Below are 27841 nucleotides of genomic sequence, written 5' to 3' on the forward strand. Positions count from 1 at the left end.
TCATTGGCTTCCAGCTCCCATCAGCCCCAGTCGCCAGCCTGGCCAGTGACGAAGTCCAAGAGCATCTCGAGGGCCAAAGCCAAAAGATCCCACCTCTGCCGAATAATCCTGCGCCCCCGCCGATCTGGTTGGACTAGAATTCGGGGACATCCCATGAAGCGGGATGCTGAAAGGCAGAGAAAACAATGTACTTTTTTTCAGACAGTGCAGTTAGCCTATGGAACGCACTATCACAGGAAGCAGTGTTCGCTACCAAGTTGGATGGCTTTAAAAGAGGATTAGACAAATCCACAGAGCAGAGGAGAAGCCTGTCAGAGTCAGTGACTTCTAGCCACGATGTCTACGCTAGAGGCAGAAAGGCTTCTGAAGAACAGTTGCTGGAATTAACCCCACCACTTGACCCTGACACTCACTGGGCAACCTGGGGCACCCTCCTCTTCCTCTTCCTATTGCTCCTAGTCTACAAGAGCAGAGCCGTCCGCTACATTGTGTACCCCCCCAACCCCCCAGTATTCCAGTACAGCAGAAGGAAAACAAATCTAGCCCTAGAAAAGATTGACCTATGTTTGGGAATGGTTAGCTAAAATGGAGGCGCTTCAGAGGCTGTCTACAGTTGAAAATCAGGTGCAATGGGACATAAGAAGCGCTGCTGCTCATTGGGACCCACCCCTCAGCTTCCTAGAAGGTCAGAATACTGAACTGGGTGAACCCATGAGAGGTATTTCCTGTTGTTGGAGATTATTTTAATTAGAGGTGATAGGAATCAAACTCGGGCCCCGCAGCATGCAAAGCGGGTGCTGTCCCAGTTGGCCGTGGGCCTTCCCCTATATAATCACGGGTGGAAAGCTGGAAGTAGTTCTTCCTCCTGAATACGCCCTCTGTGTTTGTGTCTTACTCTCCCAAGTGCCCTCTCACCCCACCTGCTCTGTCATAGAGACATCCTCTTACTCATCACTCTCCCTGCTGACAACCATGTATGCAACAACTGCATCCAGAAGTCTATGCGTGCAGAAATGGAAAGAGGAAGAGATTCCAAGCAAAAAAGAATGGCTTATAAAATTAACGGATTATGCCGAAATGGAAAAATGGACTGTAAAAATAAGAAACACCAGTGAGGAACTGCTTGTAGAAAATTGGAGGGCTTTCTTTATTTTCTTTTTTTTACTATCTGTCGAAGTACTATAGCAATATGAAATCATGAGCAGGATTTGAGATATGAGTGGCGGGGGGAGAGAGAAAAGAAAACGATAACATGAAGTTAGGGGGGTTGGTAACAAGTAGGATAGGAACCAAGGATAGGAACAAAAACATCAGGGTGGGAGGGGTGAGAAGCCCAAAAGAAAAATGTAAGAGTATAGTATATTGTATGTGAAGCAAAATCATTAAATTTTTGAAAACTTAATAAAAATCAATCTAAATATATTATTATTATTATTATTATTATTATTATTATTATTAAACTTAGGTGCAGGTGATGCTGACCAGTGGGCTGGTGTCAGGGCAAACTGGATTTTAATTGTTGCTTTGAAATATGTGGCAAAGGCATTTTAATTACTGCTTTTAACTACAGTAGTTTGCTTTCATTCTTCAGCATTTTACAAGTGATGTCTTTAAATGTTTTAAGCTGCCGAGAAAGGCGGGGTGTCAGTATATTAAATAAATAAATAAATAAGGCAGGGGTGTTTTGAGGGGTGGGCAGTTTACGCTTCAGTCGGGCAGTGCCCCCCCCCCCAGCCCCTATGGACCAGGCTACATTGCCTTGCATTTAAGAAAGGAAAGGGAAAAAAGACAATGGAACTCCTCATCTAAATGGTAACATCTTTCTGCATCCCGATCTTTATCTCTTACCACTCTGCTATTTCCTTTCCTCTTCCTTCCTCTTCTTTGCTAGTGGCTGTTCCTCATTTTCTCCTGTGTATCGCTGGGTAGTGTGCGGTTTCCTTTGTATTATTATTAACAACAAAACTCCCCTGGAAACATTCAGTGTTAATAACCGCCGCCAGAGTGACAACTGGTTGCGAACTGCACTCCCTTTCTCATTCTGTCTGCTGTATATATGAGTTCAGGGATGGGGCAATCCAGTCGTGAACTCTTGTTCAGCAAGTTCTGAGTAGCCCAGTGTGATTCAAGATCTTTGGCTAAGAGCAGCCAGTCAGTTGTGGAGCTGCCCAGTCACAATTTGGTGGCACACCAATAAAATTGCTGGTACGTTTGAAAAGCTAAGCAGGTTTCAAATTGGGCAAGGGACTGTGTGTTGAGATTTCTGCATTTGCAAGGTGTTGCAAGGGAATCTTTTCCAACTCTACAATTCTATGATGATTTCATCCTGCATGGAGCTTTGTTTGCAGAAAGTGCTAGAACACTCTCAATCTCATGAGTCATGAGTTTGAGCCCCACATTGGGCAAAAAGATTCCTGCAGCACAGGGGGTGGTTCTAGATGACCCTCGTGGTCCCTTCCAACTCTACAACTCTGTGATTCTATGATCCCATCTATGGCCTGAAACTTTATCAGATCATCCTGCTGTGTCAAGTGGGGCTTATGGGCAAGATATAGCCAGCTATGTGAGAGAATGCAGCCTTAACTTCCCTTGATGTGGAATTTACTGCAATGCGCTCTACGTGGGGCTACCTTTGAAGGTGACCCGAAAACTACAACTAATCCAGAATGTGGCAGGTAGACTGGAGAGGGGGAATGGCCGCTGAGACCATATAACACCGGTCCTGAAAGACCTACATTGGCTCCCAGTACATTTCTGGGAACTATTCAAAGTGTTGGTGCTGACCTTTAAAGCCCTAACGGCTTCAGCCCAGTATATATACCGGAAGGAGCATCTCTACCCCCATTGTTCAGCCCAGACACTGAGGTCCAGTACTGAGGGCCTTCTGTGAGAAGCAAGGTTACACGGAACCAGGCAAAGGGCCTTCTCGGTAGTGGCACCCACCCTGTGGAATGCCCTCCCACCAGATGTCAAAGAAATAAACAACTATCTAACCTTTAGAAGACATCTGAAGGCAGCCCTGTTTAGGGAAGCTTTTAATATTTGATGAATTGTTGTATTTTAATATTTTGCTGGAAGCTGCCCAGAGTGGCTGGGAAAACCCAGCCAGATGGGCAGGGTATAAATAAATAAATTATTATTATTATTATTATTATTATTGAGTATTTATTCACACAGCACCCAGGGCCCCAGGGAGTTGGCCTCTACGTATGTTCACCAGCTTCGCTTCAAAGCCTCCTTGAATGTTTCTGCTTGGCTGGAAAGTATCCTTGAACCCCGACAATGCCTCTTGCTTTGCCTGAACAGAGGATGGAGGGGGTCTTTCGCACAAATGCGAAAGGCAAATTTTACATTCCTTGCTCCACCCACTTTTGCCTCCAGAGAAAGTTGCCCGGCAGGAAATGCGACAATGCTAATGCAAAAAGTTTGCTCTCCTCTGCTCTGGAGTTCCTTCTGCATGGGGATCCGCCCTCCTCCTTTGCTCTGAGAGAGTGCCTCATTCAAATGACTGGCTGTGGGAACTCATGAAAGCCGCATTGTGGGAGGTTACACAAGGATGGAGAGCAGGGAAGCTGTAAACAGGAGCTGTGCAAGAGTGCATGCCAAGCCAGAGAGTTCCTCCAGATGCCATCCCTCTGATTCAGGGATCACAAGGCAACAAAACCCTCCTCTGTCTTGCACGGGATGTTCTCATTAAACGCAGGGATGAATCATCAAAAGGGCTACTTCCGAACAGCCTAAGCAGCTCCCCACTTTTACCCTGTTACCTTATCTCCTCTCTGCTGCGAAGGTGGGAGGTGGCAGTCTCTTGTATGAAGAGGCCCCTTGTCTTTGCCATGGTCCTACTGAGCAACCAGTCTGCAGAAGCGGAACATGATCCGAAGCCACGAAACAAAGCCGGCTTTGCTCAGCAATAGCTGAAAGCAGGCAGAGGAGCAAACTTGGCTCTCTCTCCTCCCACCATCAGCAGGACATGGCTGCGTATATATCATCCAATGTGTCCTCCCTAGCGGTGTAATTTGGAAAGGTGCAGGCAAGGACAGACAAAAGAGGACTAAGGAAAGATGGATGGCTGTTGTTTTGGGTTTCTCCCAGCTTCTGTTCCATTCTTAAGTAGAATTTGCTATGTTTTTCTCCCCCCCCCGTTCTAAATGTTTTATTTTGATTTTGCAACACAAACACACACACTAATAAAAGAAAAGAAAGGTAAAAACAAAATCAAAAGTAGATACAAACACATGTTGTTGTTGTTGTTTAGTCATTTAGTCGTGCCCGACTCTTCGTGACCCCATGAAGAGTCGGACACGACAAACACATACTAAACAAATATTAAACAATGTGTATACCATATTTCAATTCTTCTTTTCTTCCAATTGGCTTTCTTCATCCTCAGCGCAGTTCTGCTTTCATCTTTCGTAAAAAGTTTGCTATGTTTCTTTTTAAGTGCTCACCAGAATTTGTCAGCGATAGATTGATTCTTTAATTTATATACCACTTAATGTATACATTTGTATGCTATTTTGTCAAATATACCCATTTTCCAAACCACATTATTAATAAAAATGAATGAATGAATAATATGCACCTTAATGCCAAAATAGGCTCCTTTGCACAAAACTGATTCCCCCACCTTTTTAAATGAAAAATGCATTTTTGTGCACACTTTCCCCAGATGCACAATTTCTGTACAATATTTATGGTGGGATAACTGCTCCAGAGAAGTGCCAGTTTCAAAGTGCCGCTGCCTTTGGGTTCCTGCATTGTTTCAGGAAGTGCACATTTGGCGGGTTCCCATTAAAATGTGAATCGAATTAAATCCACCACCCCAACCCTAGACCACAGTTTTCCGCTGAGCTGAATGATCAACATAGCCTCCATCTCCTGAACAAATGATTCTGGAGGTGGATAAGAAGTGATAATAATAATTAATCATTTGGAGCATGCACAATGTATGGATGGGGAAAATGCCAGAGAGACTTCCCTTTGCCAAATTCAGCTGGAGTTCTTACAGCGCATCTGCCTCCCTCCCTAAGAAGGCAAGAGCCTCTGCTGCATCAGACCATCTAGTCAAGCTGCAGGGATGAACAGATCAGTTTGCCAATTTCTCATCAATTTCCCATGTGTTATGAATGAAGTCTGTTCCATCCCATTTCTTCATTAATACATATTTAAAAATGCATATGAAAACCACATTTTGGATACATTTGCTCATCAAATGCATATTTCAAAACTTATTTTCTTTAAAGACATACATTTCTAATTTTGTTTTAACTCTCAAAACATGCTCCCCCCCCAAGGCAATGACTTCACACTGCAAGACTCGGAGACGTGCAAAATCTAAAGGGCAAGTACATCCCAAACCGCACGTTAGTCTGGTGGGTGCTGAGCAAGTCAGTTGACATGGAAACTCTCAAAGAGCAGATTTCTCAAGCTCCTCAGGTTCAGCATCCTGTCGTGGCTGGTTAGATGCTCCTGGGCCTGGGGGATCCCAGAGGTAGGGCAGGAAAGAGATGGCAACTTTTATGTAAAATATCTGCTTCTCTGTGTGGGTTTTTTTTTGTACCAAAATGGCATCAGAAAAATCCAGAGGAGTGCATAATCCGATAGGAAACTGGCAGCAGGTGCGCAAATTCTTGTCCACAAATAAGCTTGATAGTGTTGGATGGGGTCAATCCACTGCTAAAAGGGAACCATGCAAATTCTGCTTCTATCCTTATGATAACAAACAAAATCCTGGCCTGCCTTCCATGGTTATTTTAATGATGCAAAGGAAGGTAAATGAACTGTTTTGGAACCAGGAACATAGGAATCTGCCTTATATCGAGTCAAACCAATGCTCCCTCAATATTGGATGCACTGACAGGCAGCAGCTCCTCTGGATTTCAGATAGGGTACATTCCTAGCCCTATTCTAGAAATGCCAGAGGTTGAACCTGGGACCTTCTGCATGCCAAGCAGATATCCTACCACAGAGCTATGGCCCATCTACTTTTAAATGCTTTGGATCTTTGCCCACACAGTGGTACCTTGGTTCTCGAACTTAATCCGTTCCGGGAGTCCATTCGACTCTGACTCCCGGAACCATTCGAAAACCAAGGCACCGCTTCAGATTGGCTGCAGGAGCTGCCTGCACTCAATTGGAAGCCATGGAAGCTGCGTTGGACGTTCGTATTCTGAAAAACATTCACAAACCGGAACACTTCACGGTTTGTGACGTTCGGGAGCCTATTTGTTTGGGAGCCAACCTGTTCAACAACCAAGGTAAAGTAAAGGTAATGGGACCCCTGACCATTGGGTCCAGTCGCGGCCGACTCTGGGGTTGTGGCGCTCATCTCGCTCTATAGGCCGAGGGAGCCGGCGTACAGCTTCCGGGTCATGTGGCCAGCATGACTAAACCGCTTCTGGCAAACCAGAGCAGTGCACGGAAACACCGTTTACCTTCCCGCTGGAGCGGTACCTATTTATCTACTTGCACTTTGATGTGCTTTCGAACTGCTAGGTTGGCAGGAGCAGGGACCGAGCAACAGGAGCTCACCCCGTCACAGGGATTCAAACTGCCGACCTTCTGATCGGCAAGCCCTAGGCTCTGTGGTTTAACCCACAGCACCACCCGCGTCCCAACAACCAAGGTACCACGGTATAAAACACATTGTATCAAGTCATATTACATTGTATTTTATTTGCTGGCTTTTCCATTGTTCTGTAGTCTTGTTTGGTCCAGAATTACTTCCCTTTGCTATTTGGGCATTTAAATCTATGCATGCTAACGTTGAATTAGATCCCACTGACTTTTGTCGGATTTACTTCTTGAGAAACTCGTGCACCCAACACTTTAAGATGGTTTTGTTTTTGTTTTTGTCAGCATTCATCAACATATGCATGTTCATCAGTTAAACCCCACACCTGAAAAATATTTATGGGCATCATGATTACATTAAGATCGCTTTGTTGTTAAATGGTTTGCTATATGGCATATAGACAAATGGGGACTAGGAACATGGCTTTTTGCTCTGAATGAAGCCAAAAGTTGTCAGGGCATCAAATGCTACACCCAACTGGTTATTTGCACAATCTCAGAGGGCAAAATGCCCAGAGGAATATCAGCCCTGTGAGACTGATGATTAATATCTCTCCCCCTCTCATTTTCCTAGCTGACATTCTGGACATAATATCCTTTTCCTCAACATGTTCCAGAGCTCGTACAGGGCTGCATGTGTGGAATGGATCTCTAGAGCCTTATATTAACTCTGGCTGTGTGCAGACAGAAAGATAACATTTCTACGCGCACCATCTGCTTACTACCATCTGCCCCTCGAGACTTCTTTCCCCTCACCCAACATGCTGAGTCCTCCTCAGAGCAAGGCAGATCTCTGGTGAAACACCTGTAGATGCTCAGGCGAGAACAGGAAGTTCTGTCCCGCCATGCTGAGTATCTCACAAAAGCAGCTACTGCCGCTAGAGGGAAGAAAGAGACTCCTCATCTTTGGGACTGATATTTGAACTAGGCTTTCCCAATGTGGCACCCTCAAGATACTGGATTCCAAGAGTTCCAGCCAGGATGGCCAATGTCAACTGTGGGGGAAAGCTGGTGTAGAGAATCTGTTCATGGAGTTTTGCTAGCAAGTCTACGGACGTCTCTATTTTCATTGGAGAAATGTTGGTGGGTATGGAGTTATGCGACCCCCCCCCAAGCCAAGGGGATAAGTAACTATAAAGCCTTTAGAAGACACCTGAAGACAGTCCTGTATAGGGAAGGTTTTTTTTTTAAATAATAATAAAAAGTTTAATGTTTTATTATGTTCTCATATATGTTGAAAACCACCCAAAGTGGCTGGGTCAACCCAGTCAGATGTGAGGCATATTATTATTATTATTATTATTATTATTATTATTATTATTATTATTATTAAATAGGACATTCCTATTTTCATTGGAGAAACGTTGGAGGCTATGAGAAATGTTACTAGATGCCCCCAGGCAAGGTCACTTTGTGGGATCAGCTCATAAATGCAGATGTTATCAAAACTCTCCTCAATCAGATTTTTCCCCAAGGTTTTGGACTCCCAGATTACCTGGGATCTACTTGGGAAGTGGACCCAAAACACACAGGGGCGTTCTTCACTAGTTCATTTTCTATTTCCAGGTCTCTTCCCCTGTCCCCCACCCACAGTGTGGTGCAATTCCCATTTACCGCAACTTCAAAATTCCCTGCTTCCTCATTCTAAGCACTTGATCGGGGAAGGTGCGAAGGTTCTGCGACTTTACATCTTGGCTTGTTTACGTATGCACAAATATCACTGCCTAGCAATGATATTGCTAGTGTCTCTAGCAATAGAGATACAGGCCACAAGATGTCAGCATAACAGCACTCAAAACTGCTCCCAAGGGCCATTCGTTTTTTTAAAAAAACAAACCACACAAGACAAATGCTTTCATCACCCAAATAAATTGCTCTAATAATCACAGTACCTGCGGACCAGCGCTTACGGAGAATTAGTATAACCTACTATGCAAAGCACAACCTTAGATTTGATCCAGAGTCTGCAGGTTTGGGGATAACACAGAACTCTTTAGATTTTTTTTTTGGGGGGGGGAAGCGGCTCAGTTCAATCATAGAAAGAACAACAACAACTAACACAGATTGTTGGTTCAGGAGAGCCTTCAACACTTACCAGCCCCAGCCTGCTGGTGCAGAGTCATCTAAAGTGGGCAGTTTTACATCAAGCTCCTTAGTTTAGCCCCAACATGGGTCAAGAGCATACTGCCACTCCCTGAGATTTGTTGCAGGCCGGGGGCCAAGCGGAGGTAAGGAAGGAGCAACTAGGAGAAGGAAAATTCATATTCCAAACACAGAAAAAGGAAACTCTGCCAATGCACCCAGACGGATCCCCAGACTGGGATTCCTTATTGACCAGACAATTACCTTCCCATCCATCATGCTAATTATACCAATTAAGAGATGGTGACAGGCCAGGCAGGACTTATCATGGGGGACTTTTAGAACTGAGGGCTGACATCCAATTTGGAAGCCGGAGAGGCTGGCAAGGGGATGATGGATATGCTGTGACTATCCTCGCAGTTGGGGGTGGAGGGCAGTAGATGAAACTCAAAATATGAGTTTTCCTTTTAGTTGGAACTAGGGATGGGGGAGAAATGTGGCTCAGTTTGCACTTTTATTTTTATTTTTTATTTTATTTTATTTTGCAATGCAGTTCTCTGGCCAAGTGCTGTATCCAAAAACTGCATATGCTGGGATGAAGTGTGCATGAAAATGTACCTAATAGCGAAGAGCATACCCCCAAATGCAATATGTTAGGGAGCACTGTCTTTTTGGGGGGGGGAGGGGAGAAAGTCTAAAAGGCAAACATGCGTACAAACATTTGTGCATACAATACAGTCACAGCTTACATATGATTCACTTGCGCAATTTCAACCTTGCATGGTTGGAAAGCTGGCCGGTGGAAATCCCACAAATTAATGGCTTGCAAGGTGAGGAGCTCACCGCATTGCTTACAGGACTCTAGGAGGCTCTTGCATTCGTAAGATCTTGGACAGCCAAGATCATGAGAGCCTCTCGGACCCCCTGCAAGAGCACCCTAGGCGGAGAGCTCTTACCAACACTTTTATTTTTTAATTTCTGGCGAGGGGAAGGATTGCCTAAAAGCTGGCACTGGTTTCAGGTTGAGATGGGCAAGATCTTTCTCGCACAAAGCACCGAAGCGCTCCCATTTTCCTCGCTGTGAAAATTAGTGTCCATGAAACCTCACTGGAGGATGTGATATAACCCCCTGAGTGGGAGTAGAGCAGGAAAATACAGAGAAAGTATATTTATCTCTCCAGAACAGGAGAAAAGGCAGGGCTGTTTGCCAGAACCGGACTCTTGAGAAGGAAAGGGTCACAGCCGAGGGGTAGAGCATCCCCCTTGCATTGAGAAGGGCCCAGGTTCAAACCCTGGCATCTCCAGGTAGGACAGGAAATGTCCCTTGTCTGAAAACCTCAGAGAACTTCTGCCAGCCAGTGCAGACATTACTGAATTAGATGGCCTGGCTCCCCTATAGGGCATCTTCCTGTGCATTCGCTATTTTTAATAGAGGGGTAATGGGGTAATAGAGGGGTAATCAGAGAGCAAGCATGCCTTTCCTCTTGCTCTTGAAAAATCATTTCAGCAAAGGAAGGTTGTGGACTGGCAACAGGCCTGACAACAAACGATCCTCTGCAACCAGGTATGTTCTACTCACGAGTAGATCTATTGCAATTAATGAATATGACTAGATACGTTGAGTACACTAGGGTCCACTCTGAGTGAAACCTAGTTGAATGCCACCCAAAAGGTTGCCAGGGCCGGCCCACCTATGAACCAGGGTGAGGCGACCACCTTAGGCGGCAAGATCCACAGAGGCAGCTGATTTGGCTTGCTGTCATGAACTGGCAGGGCAACGGGGAGGAGGAACTGGGACACACCAGGGCAAGCAGGGGATGGGGAAGGAAGTACTCACAGGATGGCGAAGGATGGTGATGGATCAATGCACAGGAACCAAGGCAGCAGGACCGATCACCAGAGCCACAGGTGCCCCTGTCTCCATGAACAGGGCAGGATCTGAGGTGTAGGGAGCAGGGGAAGGGATGCTTCAGGAGGCTGAGGCAGGCAAAGTCCCACAGCCCAGCTCCCTAGCTTTCCAGGTGGGGCTCGCTAGCTCTGGGAGGAGGGGTGTGATTCCTCAGCTGGAGTAGGCTTGGAACAGATGAGGGTCACCTGCCTCATCAAGCCCAGATGCAGCCATCAGCAGGCCAAGTACACAAGGGAAGCAGAGCAGTGTCTGCTCAACTGCCCCTGTTGATGGACTTCAGCTTGGATGCTCCTGGATCCCTGTAGGACTGTGCTTCCCTTTGGACACATGGATTGACTCTGGACTGGGGACTTGACATACTGATTTGCCACCAGGTAGGCCAGGGGTTTGGGGGAACCTGCTGTTATGGCGACAGTGATATCTGCAGTGTGCTCTTTGGAGGCCCAAACTGGACCCTCCAAGTGTCCCTATTTTCCAAGGACAGCCCAGCGTTTTCAGAACCTGTCCCAGTTTCTGATTTGATCCCAGAATCTCCTGCTTTTCCTTAGGATGTTGCTGTTTTCATCGGAGAAATGTTGGACTGTATGCTTCCCCCCCCCCAATGATGGCCTTTGATTCCCACATCAAACATTGGATAGGGTTGATTTGATTCCACTCCCTGTAGATCTCCACCTCCCCCCCTTTTCCTTGGGGGGGGGGAGGCAGAACCGCTTTGTGGTTTGTCTCAGGTGACAAAACATTTTGGGCCGGCCCTGAAGGTTGCAGCGTAGCCCTGACCTGTGTGTGTTCCCTCAGCCTGTGCTGGAGGATTGTCTGGGGGTTACGTCATTAGCATGCAACCCATTCGGGCAGGAGGTTTTTCTGCATTTTCATGGCTCTTAATGCTAATACCATGTTTTCTGTGCACTTTCCCCTGTTACGTGGATACATATTTGCCTGTATTGTTCTGTTCCCGTGTTTTCCCTTCCTTCTCTTGCATGTTGCCTTTGTATTGCACCATATACTGAGTCAGTCTTTTCATAAAATGGTGAGGAGTAGGACCTACAGGTAGAAGGAGTCTTAAATGCGGTGATTCTGAGTTGCATTTCCTGCCTTTGGACACTAGATGGCATTAGATCCCGCTGATACCTTCTTATATGCCTAACCTTAGGGCCGCCACTCTATTGGAGGAAGCTTAGTTGATTAAATTATGAGTCTTTGCTGGTTGATGGATTAAATCTAGGAACGTTTGCACCTGAGTAAAGAAGGATACTTCTAAAATCCCCACAGGCATCATTCCATCAGGCAGAGGAACAGCCATTGCAAACAAGCATCAACAGAAGGAGGTGCCCTCACCACACACCCCAAAAAAATGGAATGGGGAGGCAGCAAGGTGCAGTGGTTAGAGTACTGGACCAGGAGCAGGAAGGCCCAGGTTCAAATTCTCCCAACTCAGACATGAAATTGACTTGGCGATGTTGTGTCTGTTGCTGTACTGAAGCCAAATGTACCTCACAGGGACTTTATGAGGAGATAGGGTTGCCATATTTCAAGAAGTACAAAATCCAGACAAAACTTTTGGGAAAGTTTCAGAAAAGTGGACATTTTGCTGATTTCTCAAAATTCCCCCAGATGCTAAGTTCGTCATTGGAATGCTGGACATGTCTGGGAAAATCCAGACATTTGGCAGCCATAGAGGAGGAAAATGGGGAAGGGAGAACCACACACAAGGCCTTGAGCTCTTTTGAGGAAAGGTGGGATCTAAACGTAATTAAAAAAAACCATAAATTTCCTGGAGCTGCAGCAGCAACTGCATTCATTGCTCTGTAACACAAGTGAAGCAGCACTTGTCCGCTTAAGGCAGAGGTTTTCAACCAGCTCCCTTGGCCAACTACATTCTTTCTGTGGCATCCCTGCAGGGCTCAGGAGCCCAGTTACTTCACCCCTTGCCTGCAGAGCTGACAGCCTCTCATCCTTTTTCGAACACCCTCCCTTGTGGAGTGTTCCCTCAGCCTCCTCCCCTCTTCCCTCTCTGTGGGAGTCCTCTGGGCAGCTGCTGCTGCTGCTGTCCCTGGTCTCCCCACCCTGCCCCAAAGAGAGGTGTCTCCTAGAGGCACCATTCAGCTGCAGGGCTTATAGTCCGGGCTGCTGCAACAAACAGCCACTCAAGTCTTTGGGAGGCAGAGATGTGAGAGGGCATCAGAAGAGGAAGGGAAGAGGGACAGAGGCCAGTGTCGCCCGCGGCCCCCCTGACCATCATTCAACGTACCCCAGGATGCCATGGCACACTGGTTGAAAACTACTGGCTTATGGGCTTACCCAATGCTCATCTGACAAATTCTGGTTTGGAAGATGCCTCTTCAATACAGGGCACTCGTCAAACTGACTTAGAGCTTGTGCATTTTAAGAGCATGGCTGTCCTTCTGCAGCCTGGTTCTCCATCCGTAGAAAAGCCCCATTATATCCCCTGCTAGAATGAGGACAACCCTCCTCTTAGCTACGAAACCTAGTTTTCAAATATCTTGGATTAATGGAATCTGGGTTTATTATTATTCTCCCCAAGGAGCAGCCTTAGCTCAGTGGTAGATCACGTGATACTGTCTGTGCATGCGGACATGTCCTGGGTTTAATCTGGTGCCGGGCTGAAAGCTGCCTTCCAGTTTCTCATATGTTTCTTCCTAACCACCCCCACCCCACCCCCACTGGGCCACAGTAAAAGAGGCTTGTGATTTTCTGCCTCATTCCTAGGATGCTTTAGAATGTCATTGAAAGACATAAGAAGAGCCTACTGGATCAGGCCAAGGCCCACCTAGTCCAGCATCCTGTTCTCATAGTGGCCAACCAGATGCCCCAATGGGAAACCTGCAAGCAGGATCTGGCCAGGGACATGAGCCCCTGCAACTGGCATTCAAAGGCGGCAATGGCTCTGACAATGGAGGTGGAATGTAGCCATTGTGGCTAGTAGCCACTGACTGCCTCCTCCCTCCATGAATTTGTCTAACCCTCTCTCAGAGCCAGCTTTGGATCACGATCTCTTATGAGTATGAATTGCACTGTTTATAGTTACAGGTAGGTAGCCGTGTTGGTCTGAGTCGAAGCAAAATAAAAAAATTCACCTGGGAGATCTCCCAGGACATTCTATACAAGATCTCAAAGCAGCTGTTTTATTACAGAAAAATTTCAGAAACAGACAAGAAAGAGAAATTGCTGAATTGGGACTCATTACCAAGCTTAAAACCACGGAGCCACCTGGGATGAACAGAGATATCGGATTCTTATCTCATTATGCATGATCTAGCTTTCTTTTGTGCCTTGCTTTCCCCCCCCCCCGCAGGACTAATTGCAGTCATCAGCAGTCGTTAACAGCCATCAACAGGTTCACCACTCCTATCAGCCCATCACCCATTCCCACCCCCCACCCTCTGAATATAAATAAGGGTCTGGTAGATTCTGTTTCAGTGTATCTGATGAAGTGTGCATGCACACGAAAGCTCATACTAAAATAAAAACTTAGTTGGCCTTTAAGGTGCTACTGAAGGATTTTTTTTTTATTTTGCACTGTTTATGTTCTGTGAGAACAAGTACTTTATATTTGGCTGGCCTGAATGTTCCAACATTCAGATTCACCAGATGTCTAGTATTTCTCCCAGCAACTCTGAAATGGGTTGGTTTCTTCCATATTTTGACTGCTCCCTCTCCTGAAAGGGAGGGAATGGAAGCCTGGCTGCTGACCTTGCCGCTTCAGCAGCAACAAGGCTCTTGTATTCTTAGAACAGACCTTAAAATAAATAATATGCTATTGATCTTGCATGGTACCCTGTGTTAGTCCTATTCCAAGGAAACCCGTTGAAGTTAACGGACATGACTCGCTTTCATCCAGTAATTTCAATAGGTCCACTCTGAGTAGGACTTAATTGGCTCCACTCCGTTCTTATTTATTCTTTGCTCTAAGATACAGTTCCCATAATTTTGAAGAGCAAAAAAGAGGACACATTTTCCAACTTCTAAGTACGGATTGCTTTGACGACTTTCATTTTAAATACCCCTAACTATACGTAGGCTATAGAAGCTGTGATATATAGCTAGTAGCAATGTTCTTAACTTTCAACAACAAAATAAAAATAATACATATTGCTCACATGAAAGTATTTGGGCTCATGTTCACATCTTGGTGAACACAAGTGTGCACACCATAGGGTTGGCATACATCCAGAATTTCCCAGACGTAGAAAGAGTATGACACTTGGAAGCAGTGTCCAGAAATGGCTAAAATGTCCTGGAAAGTCTAGATTTTGGTGAACTTTCCCAAAAAATAGCTCAAATACTTCATTTAAAAAAAATATTTTGCAACCCTAGCATGCATCAGTTTATTTAAACTGTTTAACATGTACATATAGACTCTCCTTAAGGGCAAGGGGATGTTAACTCTTGCCTTCCCACTCTTTTAGTTCAGCCACTAGAGAAGGGATTTATACAGTATTTACCTATTTTAAGATGCTGCTCTGTTGTGATTCTGTGTTGCAGACTAGCTTAGCTGGGTGCCTTAGATTTGAGTCTAATACACTAGAATTTTTTCTTGGGTTACTGTAAAGAAAAACAAATAAACAAAAACTGGATATTCTTTTTGCCAAATTTTAAAAATCCATCCGGAGATGCCAGCTTCTGCAGCTATTATGCCTCCGATATTGCTGCTGGATGAGCAAGCGGCTGTCTCTCCATCATGATGGCAATAGCAGTGGTTCTATAGTGGCTATCTAAACTAAGGTCGTCTTGGGTGCTAAGGTTGACAGAGGGAGCCCACTTCGCAGGTCCGCTGCCCTCAGAAGCTTAGGTGGAGCGGCCCATAACAGGGCCTTCTCTGTGTCAGCCCCTAAGCTGTAGAATTCCCTCCTTGCACAGGTGCATCTGGTGCCCAAATTGTATAGCTTCCATTGTGCGCAGAAGTTGCCACCTCTTCGGCACCAGGGATTCATATTTGTGGAGCCCACACTATTCCTCTGATTGGGAAATATTTTCACTGATTTTAATCTTACATTTTTATATTGCCCTAACCCATCCTTGGACCTTAGGGTGAAGGGTGGTAGTAGTAGTAGTAGTAATAAATAAAATTTTTGATTGCCCCCCACAATTTGCACAGCAAAAATATCCACAGAAATGAAACCCTCTTCTTGGCTCTTCCATCAGTCTTGGCTCTGATATCCAAAGAGTAGCAAACAATCATGTCACATATAACAAAAGGTACTTTAAAATAAGCTTTATTTAGTTGTTGTGTATTTTTTTAATATTTTCATATCTGCATCCATGCCTTCAAGGAATTGTTTCTCCCCACACATGTTGGGGGAGGGAAGAAAAGAAAGTTAAATCTAATGTTACCCATAGTTCAGAAGCTATTTTATGGTAGTAGTTCTCTTTTAAATAAATCACCTTCTTAGTTTTGCTTTTAAAATAATTATTTCCTAATTTACAAAACAAAACCAAAAAAGGGGGGAGTTTTTTTTAAAGAGAAAACAAGAAAGCTGAAATGGAAAAAGAAGAAGAAATGTCTAAATATTTTCCAGAAGTTTTGCTGTTTGGATTTTGAACTCTGATTAAAAGGGAAGATGGGGGAGGGGATGGGGGGGAAGGGAAGGAATGTGTAGCATATTGCAAAGAAGTGACCCACAGAGAAATGTTCTGCCTCTTGTTTACTTGAGGCTAATGGGAACTTCCTTCTGAAATATAAACAACAGCTTTGGAGAGGCAGTTTTTGTCAGGATTGTGTGTGGGGGAGAGAGAAAGGGTTAAACTCCCCTCGCTCACCCCCATGGCTTCCCTGCAACTGCTTTACATAACAAAAGACATGCATGTTGCCCTTAACATAATATCTAGTTGAGCTGTAAGATAGGCCTTGCTCATCCCAACATTGGCTGGTAGGGTCCATTTCCACCTGCTTTGTTTTCCTCAGGTAGCAGAACCCTTCATGCAGTCCTCCTTTCAATCTTAAGATAAGGTGTCCCCATTCCAAAAAGATGGGAGTCTCAAAAGCCAGTCCAGCACTGTAGAATCCATTGCCTTCCACTATCAAGGCATTTGTTACTTTTGCAAAATGATGGGTTGGGTTAGTTGCCTATTAATTGGAAAAGCAAAGTCTTGGTGACAGGGAAGAGATGGGGTGGATTTTGAAAGCACCTCCCAAAGCCTTTTATTCTCCTGAGGTGTAATTCCTACTAAAAGCCTGGCAAAAGGCAGCATTCTAAAGGGATCTACCCCTGCCACGATTCCCCCTCCCCCCACATATAGAAAAAATCTGGGTTGATGACACTGTCTGGGTTGAATCCTGACAAGACAGAAGTACTGTTTTTTGGGGGACAGGAGGCGGGCAGGTGTCGAGGACTCCCTGGTCCTGAATGGGGTAGCGGTGCCCCTGAAGGACCAGGTGCGCAGCCTGGGAGTCATTTTGGACTCACAGCTGTCCATGGAGGCACAGGTTAATTCTGTGTCCAGGGCGGCTGTCTACCAGCTCCACATAGGCTGAGACCCTACCTGCCTGCAGACTGTCTTGCTAGAGTTGTGCATGCTCTGGCTATCTCCCGCTTGGACTACTGCAATGCGCTCTGCGTGGGGTTACCTTTGAAGGTGACCCGGAAACTGCAATTAATCCAGAATGCGGCAGCTAGACTAGTGACTGGGAATGGCCGCCGGGACCACATAACACTGGTCCTGAGAGATCTACGCTGGCTCCCGGTACGTTTCCGAGCACAATTCAAAGTGTTGGTACTGACCTTTAAAGCCCTAAATGGCCTCGGTCCTGTATACCTGAAGGAGCGCCTCCACCCCCATAATTCAGCCCAGACACTGAGATCCAGCACCGAGGGCCTTCTGGCGGTTCCCTCATTGCGAGAAGTGAGGTTACAGGGAACCAGACAGAGGGCCTTCTCAGTAGTGGCACCTGCCCTGTGGAATGCCCTCCCAGCAGATGTCTAGGCAATAAGCAACTATTTTACTTTTAGAAGATAACTGAAGGCGGCCCTGTTTAGGGAAGTTTTTAATGTTTGATGCTGTACTATTTTTAATGTTCGGTTGGAAGCCGCCCGGAGTGGCTGGGGAAACCCAGCCAGATGGGCAGGGTATAAATAAATTATTATTATTATTATTATTATTATTATTATTATTATATTAAAAAGAGATGATTTGGTTGCAGAAATGCTGGACTGAAGGAAGCAATGGCCCATTTGTAACATTTGCAAGGTCTTGCTGGAAATCCCTGTGTTCTGGGACAGAGAGAAGCGGAGGCTTTTTTATGTCAACAAAATGAGTCTGAGGCAGTTAACTGTGTATGTGCTGGCATCCAAGGAGACATGCGAGACATAAAAATGACAAACAGAAGAATGTTTGCACATCTTCTTTACTTGCCTTGCGCCATTTTATTCTGCTTCAGCTCATATGGGAGGAAAATAGAGGCCTAGCACATCTCCTCGGCCCCAACCCTTCTGAGATTCTATCAGCCGTTGTTGCACACTTTCGAGATTATTTCGATAACCATAAAATCTAGAAACTTGGACAAGGATAAGGGAACAGAGGTACCTATGTCTGCAGTAATGGTCACAGGCCAGAACTGCAGTGTACACAGCTCCTTGGAGGGAACTCCTGAACGAGTCAGTTAAAAATACTTAAGCTCAGTGTGGGATCTCCTCATGTGTTGTCTTTAAAACAGACTCCCCTCTGCTGACAGCGCATTTGACTTGTAATCAGGAATGTCTCCATCTTTTAAAGTAGGGGATGAAAGACCACAGGGCTGCAATACCCAGTTAGAACTTGGATTCTCACATGACATTTTCAAGGCAAACGTGTGTCCTCCTGAGAGTCACTCCCAAGCTTGGCTAAAACGACTTCACTGTGTAACTACGGTAGGGGAAATGTTATTGCTAGAGATGTGCTCCTTGTAAGGGTGGGTGGGGTGGAGCATGTGCCTGTGGCGATGCTGAGCTGCAGGGGCAAGGAGATGGCGAGATGTCACCCAAAGTCCATAAGTAAACCGCTCTCGTGCTCAGCCGCACTATGAATTGAGTGCCCCCGAGCCATTTTTCTCCAGAGGAGAAAATGAACCGGGCTTCTCGGAGTGCACAGATCAGCAAGGAGCCACAACGTGCTTAAGTTTCCAGGGTGCAGCAAGCCCTGAGAGTTGCACCCAAGGCAGTCACATGGCTGAGTGTCCTCACTATAGCACCCTGGGTGGAAGGGACTCTGGGGGATGCAATCCAAAGGACATTGCTTGCTGGATATCTACACACCTTGCTGGGATGTTTCCTGGGTCCTATGTTTGCTAGGCAGTTTGGAGGCAGTGAAGCATCACCCAGGAGCCTGTGGATGGGTTTTGGGGGGCAGCTCAGAGAGGGAGGGGATCAAGCTCTGCTGTCCTCCTGATATCATCTGGTGTGTAATGTGTGTGTTGTTGTTTTTTTGGGGGGGGAACCCCAAACCTCTTATTTTTTTTAAGAGTTGTTTTTTATTTTTAAAAAAACATGGTTGGATCAATAAATTCTGAACTGAGAGTAGAGGGGGGCTGTCTGTTACTCCTAAGCAGGTGGAGGTCATGTTAAAAAGAGGTCTTACTACTATATTTGACACTGGCTGCTGCCCAGGAAAAGTGCAAGTAGATAAATAGGTACCGCTCCGGCAGGAAGGTAAACGGCGTTTCCGTGCGCTGCTCTGGTTTCACCAGAAGTGGCTTGGTCATGCTGGCCACATGACCCGGAAAAACTGTCTGTGGACAAATGTCGGCTCCCTCGGCCAGTAAAGCGAGATGAGCGCCGCAGCCCCAGAGTCGTCTGCGACTGGACTTAACTGTCAGGGGTCCTTTACCTTTTTTAAAAAAACTGTCCAGGCAAATTCAAAGCTTGACCTGGAAGCTTTTGTAGCCCTACCAAGTCAAGGGGGAGCAATGAACTGCCTAGGGGGGTGAAGATACTCTGTAGCCCAGGAGGACACCACAGCCCAGGGGACCTTCAAACACTTCACCCCAAAGGGAGGCAGAGTCCAAATCTAAAGCTTCCAGGCTCAGCTGTTCCAGTGTGCGATTTCTACATCCCTGGCCAACAAGTTTCCAAAATTAAATATTAATAGGAATTTTGAATCAATATTTTGTACTGGCCACCAACAATAGTTTCACCCACTTATCTCCCTACCATACTTGCCAGCTCTTAGGTGTGGGCCACAATCTGCCCCCTCTGTTGAAGACCCCTTTGCCTGTGTTCCAGCTCATGTAGGAGGGAGCAACAGAGATCCCGAGAAATTTGGAACAAAGCTGAGGGCCTCATGGAGACCCTAAGGCCATGGTGGGGTACCTTCAGCCTACAGCGCTAATCAGGCCTGTTGGGACTAATTTAGCCTACAAAGTGATGTTTGGCCAAGCCCACATGCCCCAAATTTGATGGTGAAGGAGTGTCTGGCCAGGCATCCCCAAAATGCGGCCCTCCAGATGTTTTGGCCTACAACTCCCATGATCCCTAGCTAACAGGACCAGTGGTCGGGGAAGATGGGAATTGTAGTCCAAAACAGCTGGAGGGCCGAAGTTTGGGGATGCCTGGTCTAGGCCAAAGAGGGTTTGGAGGCACTGCCGAGCAGTGGTACCTGCAAAGTTGTGTGCAACACACTTGCAAAAGCCTTGTGCGTTGTACTCTGCAAGCGACCATCCGCTGGAGTGTGGCTCTTTGCAAACTCTGCCAATCAGCTGGTTGTCTGCTTGGGCTCTTGGCACCATTGTCATTGAGGCCATTAAGAAACGAGGGTCCTGCCTGCCAGGCAGATCAAGTTCTCTACCCTGCAGCTCACTTAAATGGGCGCCATGCTGATGAGCTACTGCTATTTCAGGGCCCGCAGAGCTTCCTTTGCACCTTCTCCATTCCTGTTTTTATGCCTGCAAAGAGATGGTTGTTTAGCACCAACTGTGCAGCAGCAGCCAAAAAACAGGGCAGTTAGTTTTCTCATCTTGTTACTGACATGGAACGTGCGTGTTTGGAACCGTTTCTTATTTCTAAACTTTCCACAGTGCTAGGCATGTTCAGCTGTCCGTTTGTTTGAATCCTGTTCTCTGCGTTGCAAATTTGCACCTGATGCTTTGATAAACCCTGCAAAAAGGTGATAATTGCATTCTCGTGCTTGTGTCGAGATCTTTTGTGCGGGTGTTGAGACCTTTGCGTGTGTGGTTTCAATGATGTAAATGTGCACACCTGTGGACTGACAAATCTCTGCCAAAAAGCAAATTTGATACAACTGTTCGTATAGGGGCATCCAGTTCTATTTGTGTGGTGTTCAAGCAATATGCCAGAGCACATGCGCCCATCACTAAAACACTGCACAAAATACCTTGTGCAATCATGTACGTGATCACATCTGCATCACTTTTTGGGCAGTGATTTATCAATGCACATAGGAATGTTGGAAGCTGTCTTATACCACTAGGCCATACTTCTTAGTACTCTTCATACTGACTGGAAGTGGCTGTCCAGGATTTCAGCCATGGGTGTCCCTTAGCCCTGCCTGCAGATGCCAAGGACTGAACTGCAGACTTTTAAGTTTGCAAAGCAGATGCCGTACCACTGAGCTATAGCCCCTCCGCCATATGCTCATTGGTACGATAGAAGTAAATAAGGTGAAGAAACTTGGGTGCCCATGAAAAAACACCAGGGGGAAACACACAACAAACCAACTCTGGTTCTCATTTAACACCAAACCATGGCTTAATAACCAATGCTGTAGTTATTAGCGCTAGGTGTGAGCCCAGTTCAGAAGTTTAACTATGGTTTGTTTGTTGTCGGCAAGCTAAGAACTAAAGCCATGGTTTGTTTTAATTATTAATTTAAAAAATATATACTGCTCAATCAGTAAAATAATAATAATCCCTAAGCAGTTTGCAAAAATAAGAGTTGAGTGATAAAAATGCAAACATTCAACAAAATTACATAAAATTTGGGATGAAAACTAAAATAAAAACACAACTGTGTATCATAAATAAAACTCAGCCCTGAACAAAAATCAAGGGCTGTATCAAACTAGGTTTTACTCGGAGTAAACCCAATGAAATGAATGGACCCAAGTTACGTCATGTCCATTAATTTCAATGCATTCAATCTGACCTGGACTTGCATAAGATGCAGCCCCCAAAATGTGAGAGAGATTCCTGGAAAACCTGAGCAATGACGCATGCTTTAAAGAAGCACCTGAAGATCTTCACAATCTCTGCCTTGTCCTTTATGCAAAGAGGGAGCAACACAGAAAGTGTCTGCTGTTGTCAAGAAAGTCTGGTCCTGTGTTATTGCCAATTGACAATCAGCTGGTTGTGGAATGACCAGCAAGCAGCACCTGTGGTTCTCAGCAATGGGCATTCAAAGACACACTGCTTCTGGGAGTTGGGAGCAGAGTCACTATGGCTGGAAGCTACAAAGAAGCTGACCCTCCATGAATTTGTCTAATCCTTTTTTTTAAGCCATTCAAATTGCTGACCATCATTGCCTCTGATGGCAGTGAGTTCCATAGTTTAACTATGAGCTATCTGAAGAAGTGCTTTCTTTGACTGCCCTGAATATTCCAGCACTTGGCTTCCCTGGATGCCCACAAGTTCCAGTGTTATGAGAGGGGGGGGGGAAACACATTTCTCTATCCACTTTCCCTGTATCATACACACTTCTATCCTGTCACTTCTTGGTCATCATTTCCTTAAACTTAACCCCCCCCCCGCCCCATGTTATAACCCTTGATCTGTTTTGTTTGCCCTTTTGTGAAAGCTTTCCAGCTGTAAAATATTCGTTTTCAGGTGAGGTGATCATAGCTGTGCAGAGAGTATTCCAAGTGTGGCTGCACCATAGATTTGTCCAAAGGCATTATGATATGGACAGTTTTGTTTTCAATTCCTTTCCTAGTGACCCCGCGCATTGAATTCACCTTTTTCGCAGCTGCCGCACACTGGGTCAACACCTTCATCTGGCTATCCATGAAGACGCCAAGATCTCGTTCCTGGTCAGTCACTGACCAGTGAGTGGATATGTGAAATTTAGGGTTTTTCGTGCCAACCTTACACTTGCTTACTTTGAACTGTATTTACTGCCCGTTCCCCCTAGGAAAATGAGACAAATGGCTCCTTCTGTCTCAACTGCAGGATTGCAAAATTTGGTCCAGAGTTCTCCCAATTGTGCAAGAGGATCTGGAAGGGCTAATGATCAATTGACCAAGGAAATATGATCAAGTTCAGAAGTGCCATGGTTTCTGGACCAGCAGTCCTTCGATGTAAAGTCATCAAGCAATAGTAACTCTGAGGAGGAGGTGGATCCCTAATCCTTCCTGAGTATATCTGCTGGCAACGCAGTCCACACACTGGCCCCTGAAACCCAAGGAGGTACTTTTTCTACAGGACTCTAATCAATAGTGGTCAGATTCCTTGGAGGCTCAAGAATATCCAGGCGACTTTGCCTAAAGGAGTACTCGAAATGCCAAACCCCACTGCTGAGAAGTCAGCAGCTGTCTTGAACAGCACTAGTCCTTTAACTGGCCATCAGCAGCACTCCAAGGCTTGGGCTTTTCCCATAACTTTTCAGTTCAGACTACAAAGCCCTGGCAGTTGCTTCAGGCCAGTGCTGAGACAACATGGTCTTCCTGTCTCAGCTGCAGGGTTGCTATCCTTGGTCCTGAACGCCAGCTACAGAACTCTGCACAGCATCTCTGCCCTTGTTCAGGGTCCTGGCCTTGTCTCAGGACCAAGGCAACTCCAGATCCCTGGACCTACCCTTCTTCACCTTGCTTGGGTTTCCTCTTGTTGGTGGAAACTGAGCTGGTGGGTGGAGAGAAGAAACCAAAACTACGTTCCCAGTAGTTGTGTCAATGGGCCAAGCGATAGGTTTTTGTTGACATAAAATATCACCTTAGACAACGGGCCATTGCTTGCTTCCATACCTTGGTCCTACAGAAGCACCTTCAAGTCCATTTTTCACTTGCCTTTTCTCGCTGATGTCTCCTTGTCATTTCAAATCCAAGGAAGACGTTGGCCATTTTGTGGCTGAATTATAGTTAACTCATTTCTGATCTGAATGTACATTCAGAACATCAGTGTGTGAAATCCCTGATCTTGCCTGCGGGGTGGGGACAAATGACAATGTCAGGCGAGGGGTTGAGACAGAGTTCAAAGCAGCTTTGGATGTTCTTGCAAGGCCCTGAACTTCAGCCACTCACAATCCATGAAAAACTATCTAGAGAAATAAGTAATAATATCGCCTCACTGTGCCGCTCTGAGCAGCAGCAGCTGATGTGAGTTAACCAGAAAGTGACCTGAACTGATAGAAATGCACATTTGGCATTTGGGTTGGGTGTTCCAGCAGAGAGTCAGGGAGAGGAGGGGTGGTGGTGGATGGAGGCAGGGAGAAGGAAAATGGGGGGAAACTAACATTTGTTCTCTTGGCATCAAATCCATCATTCTTCAGCTCTGCAAATTCAACTCCCAGAGAGCAGGGAAGTAGAAACAGCACCCGTCCAAAACCCCCACCCAACGTGGAAAAATATAAATTCCAATATTTATGTAATAATTTAGTTAGAATACATCTTCTGTATTGTGCAAATAAATTAAAAACTAAAACAATATAGGGAGAAAAAAAGAGGGTTAAGGAATTATTCCAGATGAGTATGCATTAAAAAACAAAACAAAGTAGAAAAATTAGGAAGATAAGCGAGAGCGAGCACTTTACATCCATATAATTTCCAGGTATTCTGGCCTGGAAGAGGTCATCTTACTGGGGTTTGGGGTTTTTTATTTTTGGAATTGGGGGTGGCTTTGCACCCAAAGCCCACTCCCCTTTGCACTCTGACCACAAGTAAGAATATGGTCACTTGTGAACTGCAGCATAAATGTTTTGTTTGCCACAAGTCTGGCTCAGAAGCCCACTGTGGGCTGAAGGATCATGTCTGTCACATGCAAAAGAAAAGAAAGGTCCAGAAGGTATCTTTGCACAATCGCTCGCAGAAAAAAAATCTCACAGTGATGCTGTCCATCTTTATAACCATTTTGCTTGTTACTTCCTCCTACAAATGCACCTCTGTGTGGTGGTTTTCAGCTGCAGATAAAAAAGGAAGGACACAGTGGGTGGTATCCAACTATGTCTGCTTTAGAGTAGACCCACTGAAATTAATGAACACAGCCAGCTTAAGGCCATGAATTTGAATGGGTCAACTCTGCGGAGAACTTAGCTGGATATAACCCAGAGCTTTCACCCAAGCATTTTGTGGTAGTTGTGGTGGACCTAAGCAGATGCGTGGAATTGGTCCAGAACAGCCAGAAATGCCTACATATTTTGCTAATTAGGGTTTCTCTCAGTTTCTATTTTTTCCAATCTTCAGTCCTCTATATTTCTATACTAGTTTGTGATTTTTTAAAATAAACCCCTCCTCAATATATGCATTTTTAATTCATTTGTGCCTAATGTACACATGTTTACAAGCCATTTCCCCTAACAGAAAGCATTTTTGTATGCTAATTGTCACCAACCTATGCCTTTCAATGAACATTTAACCCTGGTTACTGCATTTTTGTATACATTATTTGGCCAGAGAGCCACATTGCGAAATTCAGACAAGTGTGAATTTTGCAAAGTGGCTGGGCTTAGGTTCCCTACTGTTTCAGGAATTGTGAATTAGAGAAGTCCGTCTTTAAATGTGAATGAAATTGATTTTCTCCCTCAACCCTACAGGTTGAGGCATCCCCAACCTTTGGCCCTCCAGATTTTTTTGACTACAATTGCCACCATCCCGGACTACTGATCCTGTTAGCTAGGGATCTTGTTAGCTATGGGAGTTGTAGGCCAAAACATCTGGAGGGCCGGAGTTTGCCTATGCCTGGTCTGTCTATTTAATCACAGTCCGTTTTAGAAAACAAACAGATACAGCATAGTTCCACTTAGAGGTAAGCCCCACTGAGTTCAACAGGTATTATTCCCAGTTCAACAGGTGGTATTCTCTTTCCCCCTCTCCAATTAAGATTTGCTTTCACTGTCTGCAGTAAGTGACTGGATAGCACCTCCGCTTCATGGTTTCCCTGATATCTCCACAACTAAAAGGACTAGAAACGTACATTTTTAAAACTAACACTGCACATTTAGGAAGTGGCAGGGTCTTTTTTTCAGTCGGAGCTCACCGGAGCTCAGCTCCAGCACCTCTCAGGTGGGCGCCATAGCCTTTCTAAGAGGACAAGGGAATTTCATGGTGTGCTCCGGCACCCCTTTTTCAAGAAAAATAGCATTCTTAAGGTGGGGCTGGTCCTCACAGCCTCTCTTCCTATAGGTACAGCCCTGCTTTCACCACCTCAAGAGGGACATATTTATAAGAGGAGGCAACCTATTGCCAACAGGGACTCCTTGCCTCATGGTGAGATTTCTCTGGTGAGATGATTGTGCAAGAGCAGGGATAGCCAACTTCTCCAGTCTTAGGGAACTCCATATGGCAGCACAGAAATTCCCTTTACAGTGGTACCTTGCTAGACGAATGCCTCACAAGACGAAAAACTTGCAAAATGAAAGCGTTTTGCGATTTCAATGGAGACTCGCAAGACCAAGTTTCCTATGGTGTGCTTCGCAAGACGGATTTTTTTCATCCCATAGGGTGCCTCGCAATACAATTTTTTTCATCTTGCGAGGCACCCTATGGGAAACCACACTTCAATGCATTCCTATGGGAGCTGCTATACGAATTTTTTGCTATACGAAGCGACTCGCGGAACAAATTAAATTCGTCTAGTGAGGCACCACTGAACCTTAGTGATGGCATTCAGTATAGCACCTACTTAAAGCAGACCATGGAAATTAATGGGCATGACTCAGTTAGGTCCCTTAATCTCAATGGGTCTCCTCTGAGTAGGGATACAACCCATTGGCTCAAATTCAGTAGGAGGTCTCAAAAGTGATCAAAGCAGAGGGGGACGCCATCCACATATCCAACAATTACAAGAATGGGAGGTGGTGTCCAGGCTGGATCAGAACCCTGGTGGGAGGGGTTTTGGATTCAATTCATCACCCCACCTGCTTGCTGTGGACCCAATCCAAATCAAGTGTCTGGCATCTCCTACTTGCATTGGAGCAGGACTGCAAGGAGAGCAAAAAGCTATTCCACACCAAGGTCTCAATCCAGACTGGGGGTCCCACACCTGCTGTTTGGATTTGGGGGGGGGGGAAGCTTTCATGCAACAGAGCGGTCTTCCTCTCCAGTCTAGCCCAACAAGCTTGACTTGGTGGCTGGATCTCTTGCCCATAAGAAAAGGCTGTTGCCCATCCCCGCTGCTGACACACTTCTGAACTGCTGGCTCGCCATGAGAGAACAGGACACACCATTTCTCCCTTTCGGCAGCCATCTTGGCAAAAACACACGAGACGCAGACGTCATCTCAGGGTGGGATGCAATAAAAAAAGGGGGGAGGGGGAGAGAACAGCTTTTTGGGGGACAGGAGACATTTACAAGCACACAGTGCACAATATTCCTCGTCGTCGTTGTTATTTACAGATACACAGCAGTCCTTCAAGTTTTTCAAGTTTCGTAAAAAAAAGAGGGGAGGGAGGACGAAGAGGAAAAAGAAGAGTAAAAAAGAAATGCGGGGAAAGCGGGATTGGAGGAGGTGGGGGAGGGGAAGAGAGGGGAGAAACGAAACAAATAAAAAAAGAAAGCACACCCCAGAACAGAACCAGGGGAAGGTTACACAACACGACTGGCATCGCTCCATAGACAACAGTTAATGGGGTGGGGTGGGGCAGGGGGTTCACACAGGGGATCGCTGGGGGTTTATGTACAGCGGGTTACATTAGAGGCCACGGGCTCACGATCCGCTGGGTTCGGTTAGAGGCTTTTTTTTTTTTGCTTGCGCACACAGACACCCCCACACACGCACGCACACCAGAAGCGGGAGCGGGAGAGGCAGGCCGTCACCAGTCGGCGTCCTCCTCGATATAGTAATCGGGGGCGGTACCATCGAAGAGCCCGGGGTCGAGTGATTTCCGTTGCTTCCCTCTGGCAAACACGCGGGAGATGGATCCAAAGCCCATTTTCTCTTTCTTCTTTTTCCGTTTTTGGTCTTCGAGGTCCTCTAGAGACTGAGGAGAAAGGAGGCGGCAGGTTTGTCATCCCTCCCACATGGAAAGCACAGAATGTGTCACAGAATTGTAGCGCTGAAAGGGACAGCCAAAGGTCATCTAGCCCCAACCCCCTGCAATGCCGGAATCCTTGCTACCGAATCTCTGGCAGAGGGGGAAACCTCCAGTGAAGGAGAGGCTACCTACCACCTCCTGAAAGAGA

At 45.8% G+C, this 27841-nt stretch overlaps 1 protein-coding gene across 2 annotated transcripts in view; it reads right to left on the reverse strand.

The window, feature by feature from the left end:
* Positions 1–15785: 15785 nt before the first annotated feature.
* Positions 15786–27841, reverse strand: part of KAZN (kazrin, periplakin interacting protein) — a 258853-nt gene continuing 246797 nt past the window's right edge. For both annotated transcript variants that reach the window (XM_035120457.2, XM_035120458.2), the window contains exon 9: positions 15786–27639. In XM_035120457.2, the coding sequence (XP_034976348.1) occupies positions 27472–27639 (168 nt within the window). In that variant the 3' untranslated portion in view covers positions 15786–27471. The remainder of the gene's footprint in view (positions 27640–27841) is intronic.

Source organism: Zootoca vivipara, chromosome 6 (genome assembly GCF_963506605.1).
Source record: "Zootoca vivipara chromosome 6, rZooViv1.1, whole genome shotgun sequence".
Classification (NCBI taxonomy): Eukaryota; Metazoa; Chordata; class Lepidosauria; order Squamata; family Lacertidae; genus Zootoca; species Zootoca vivipara.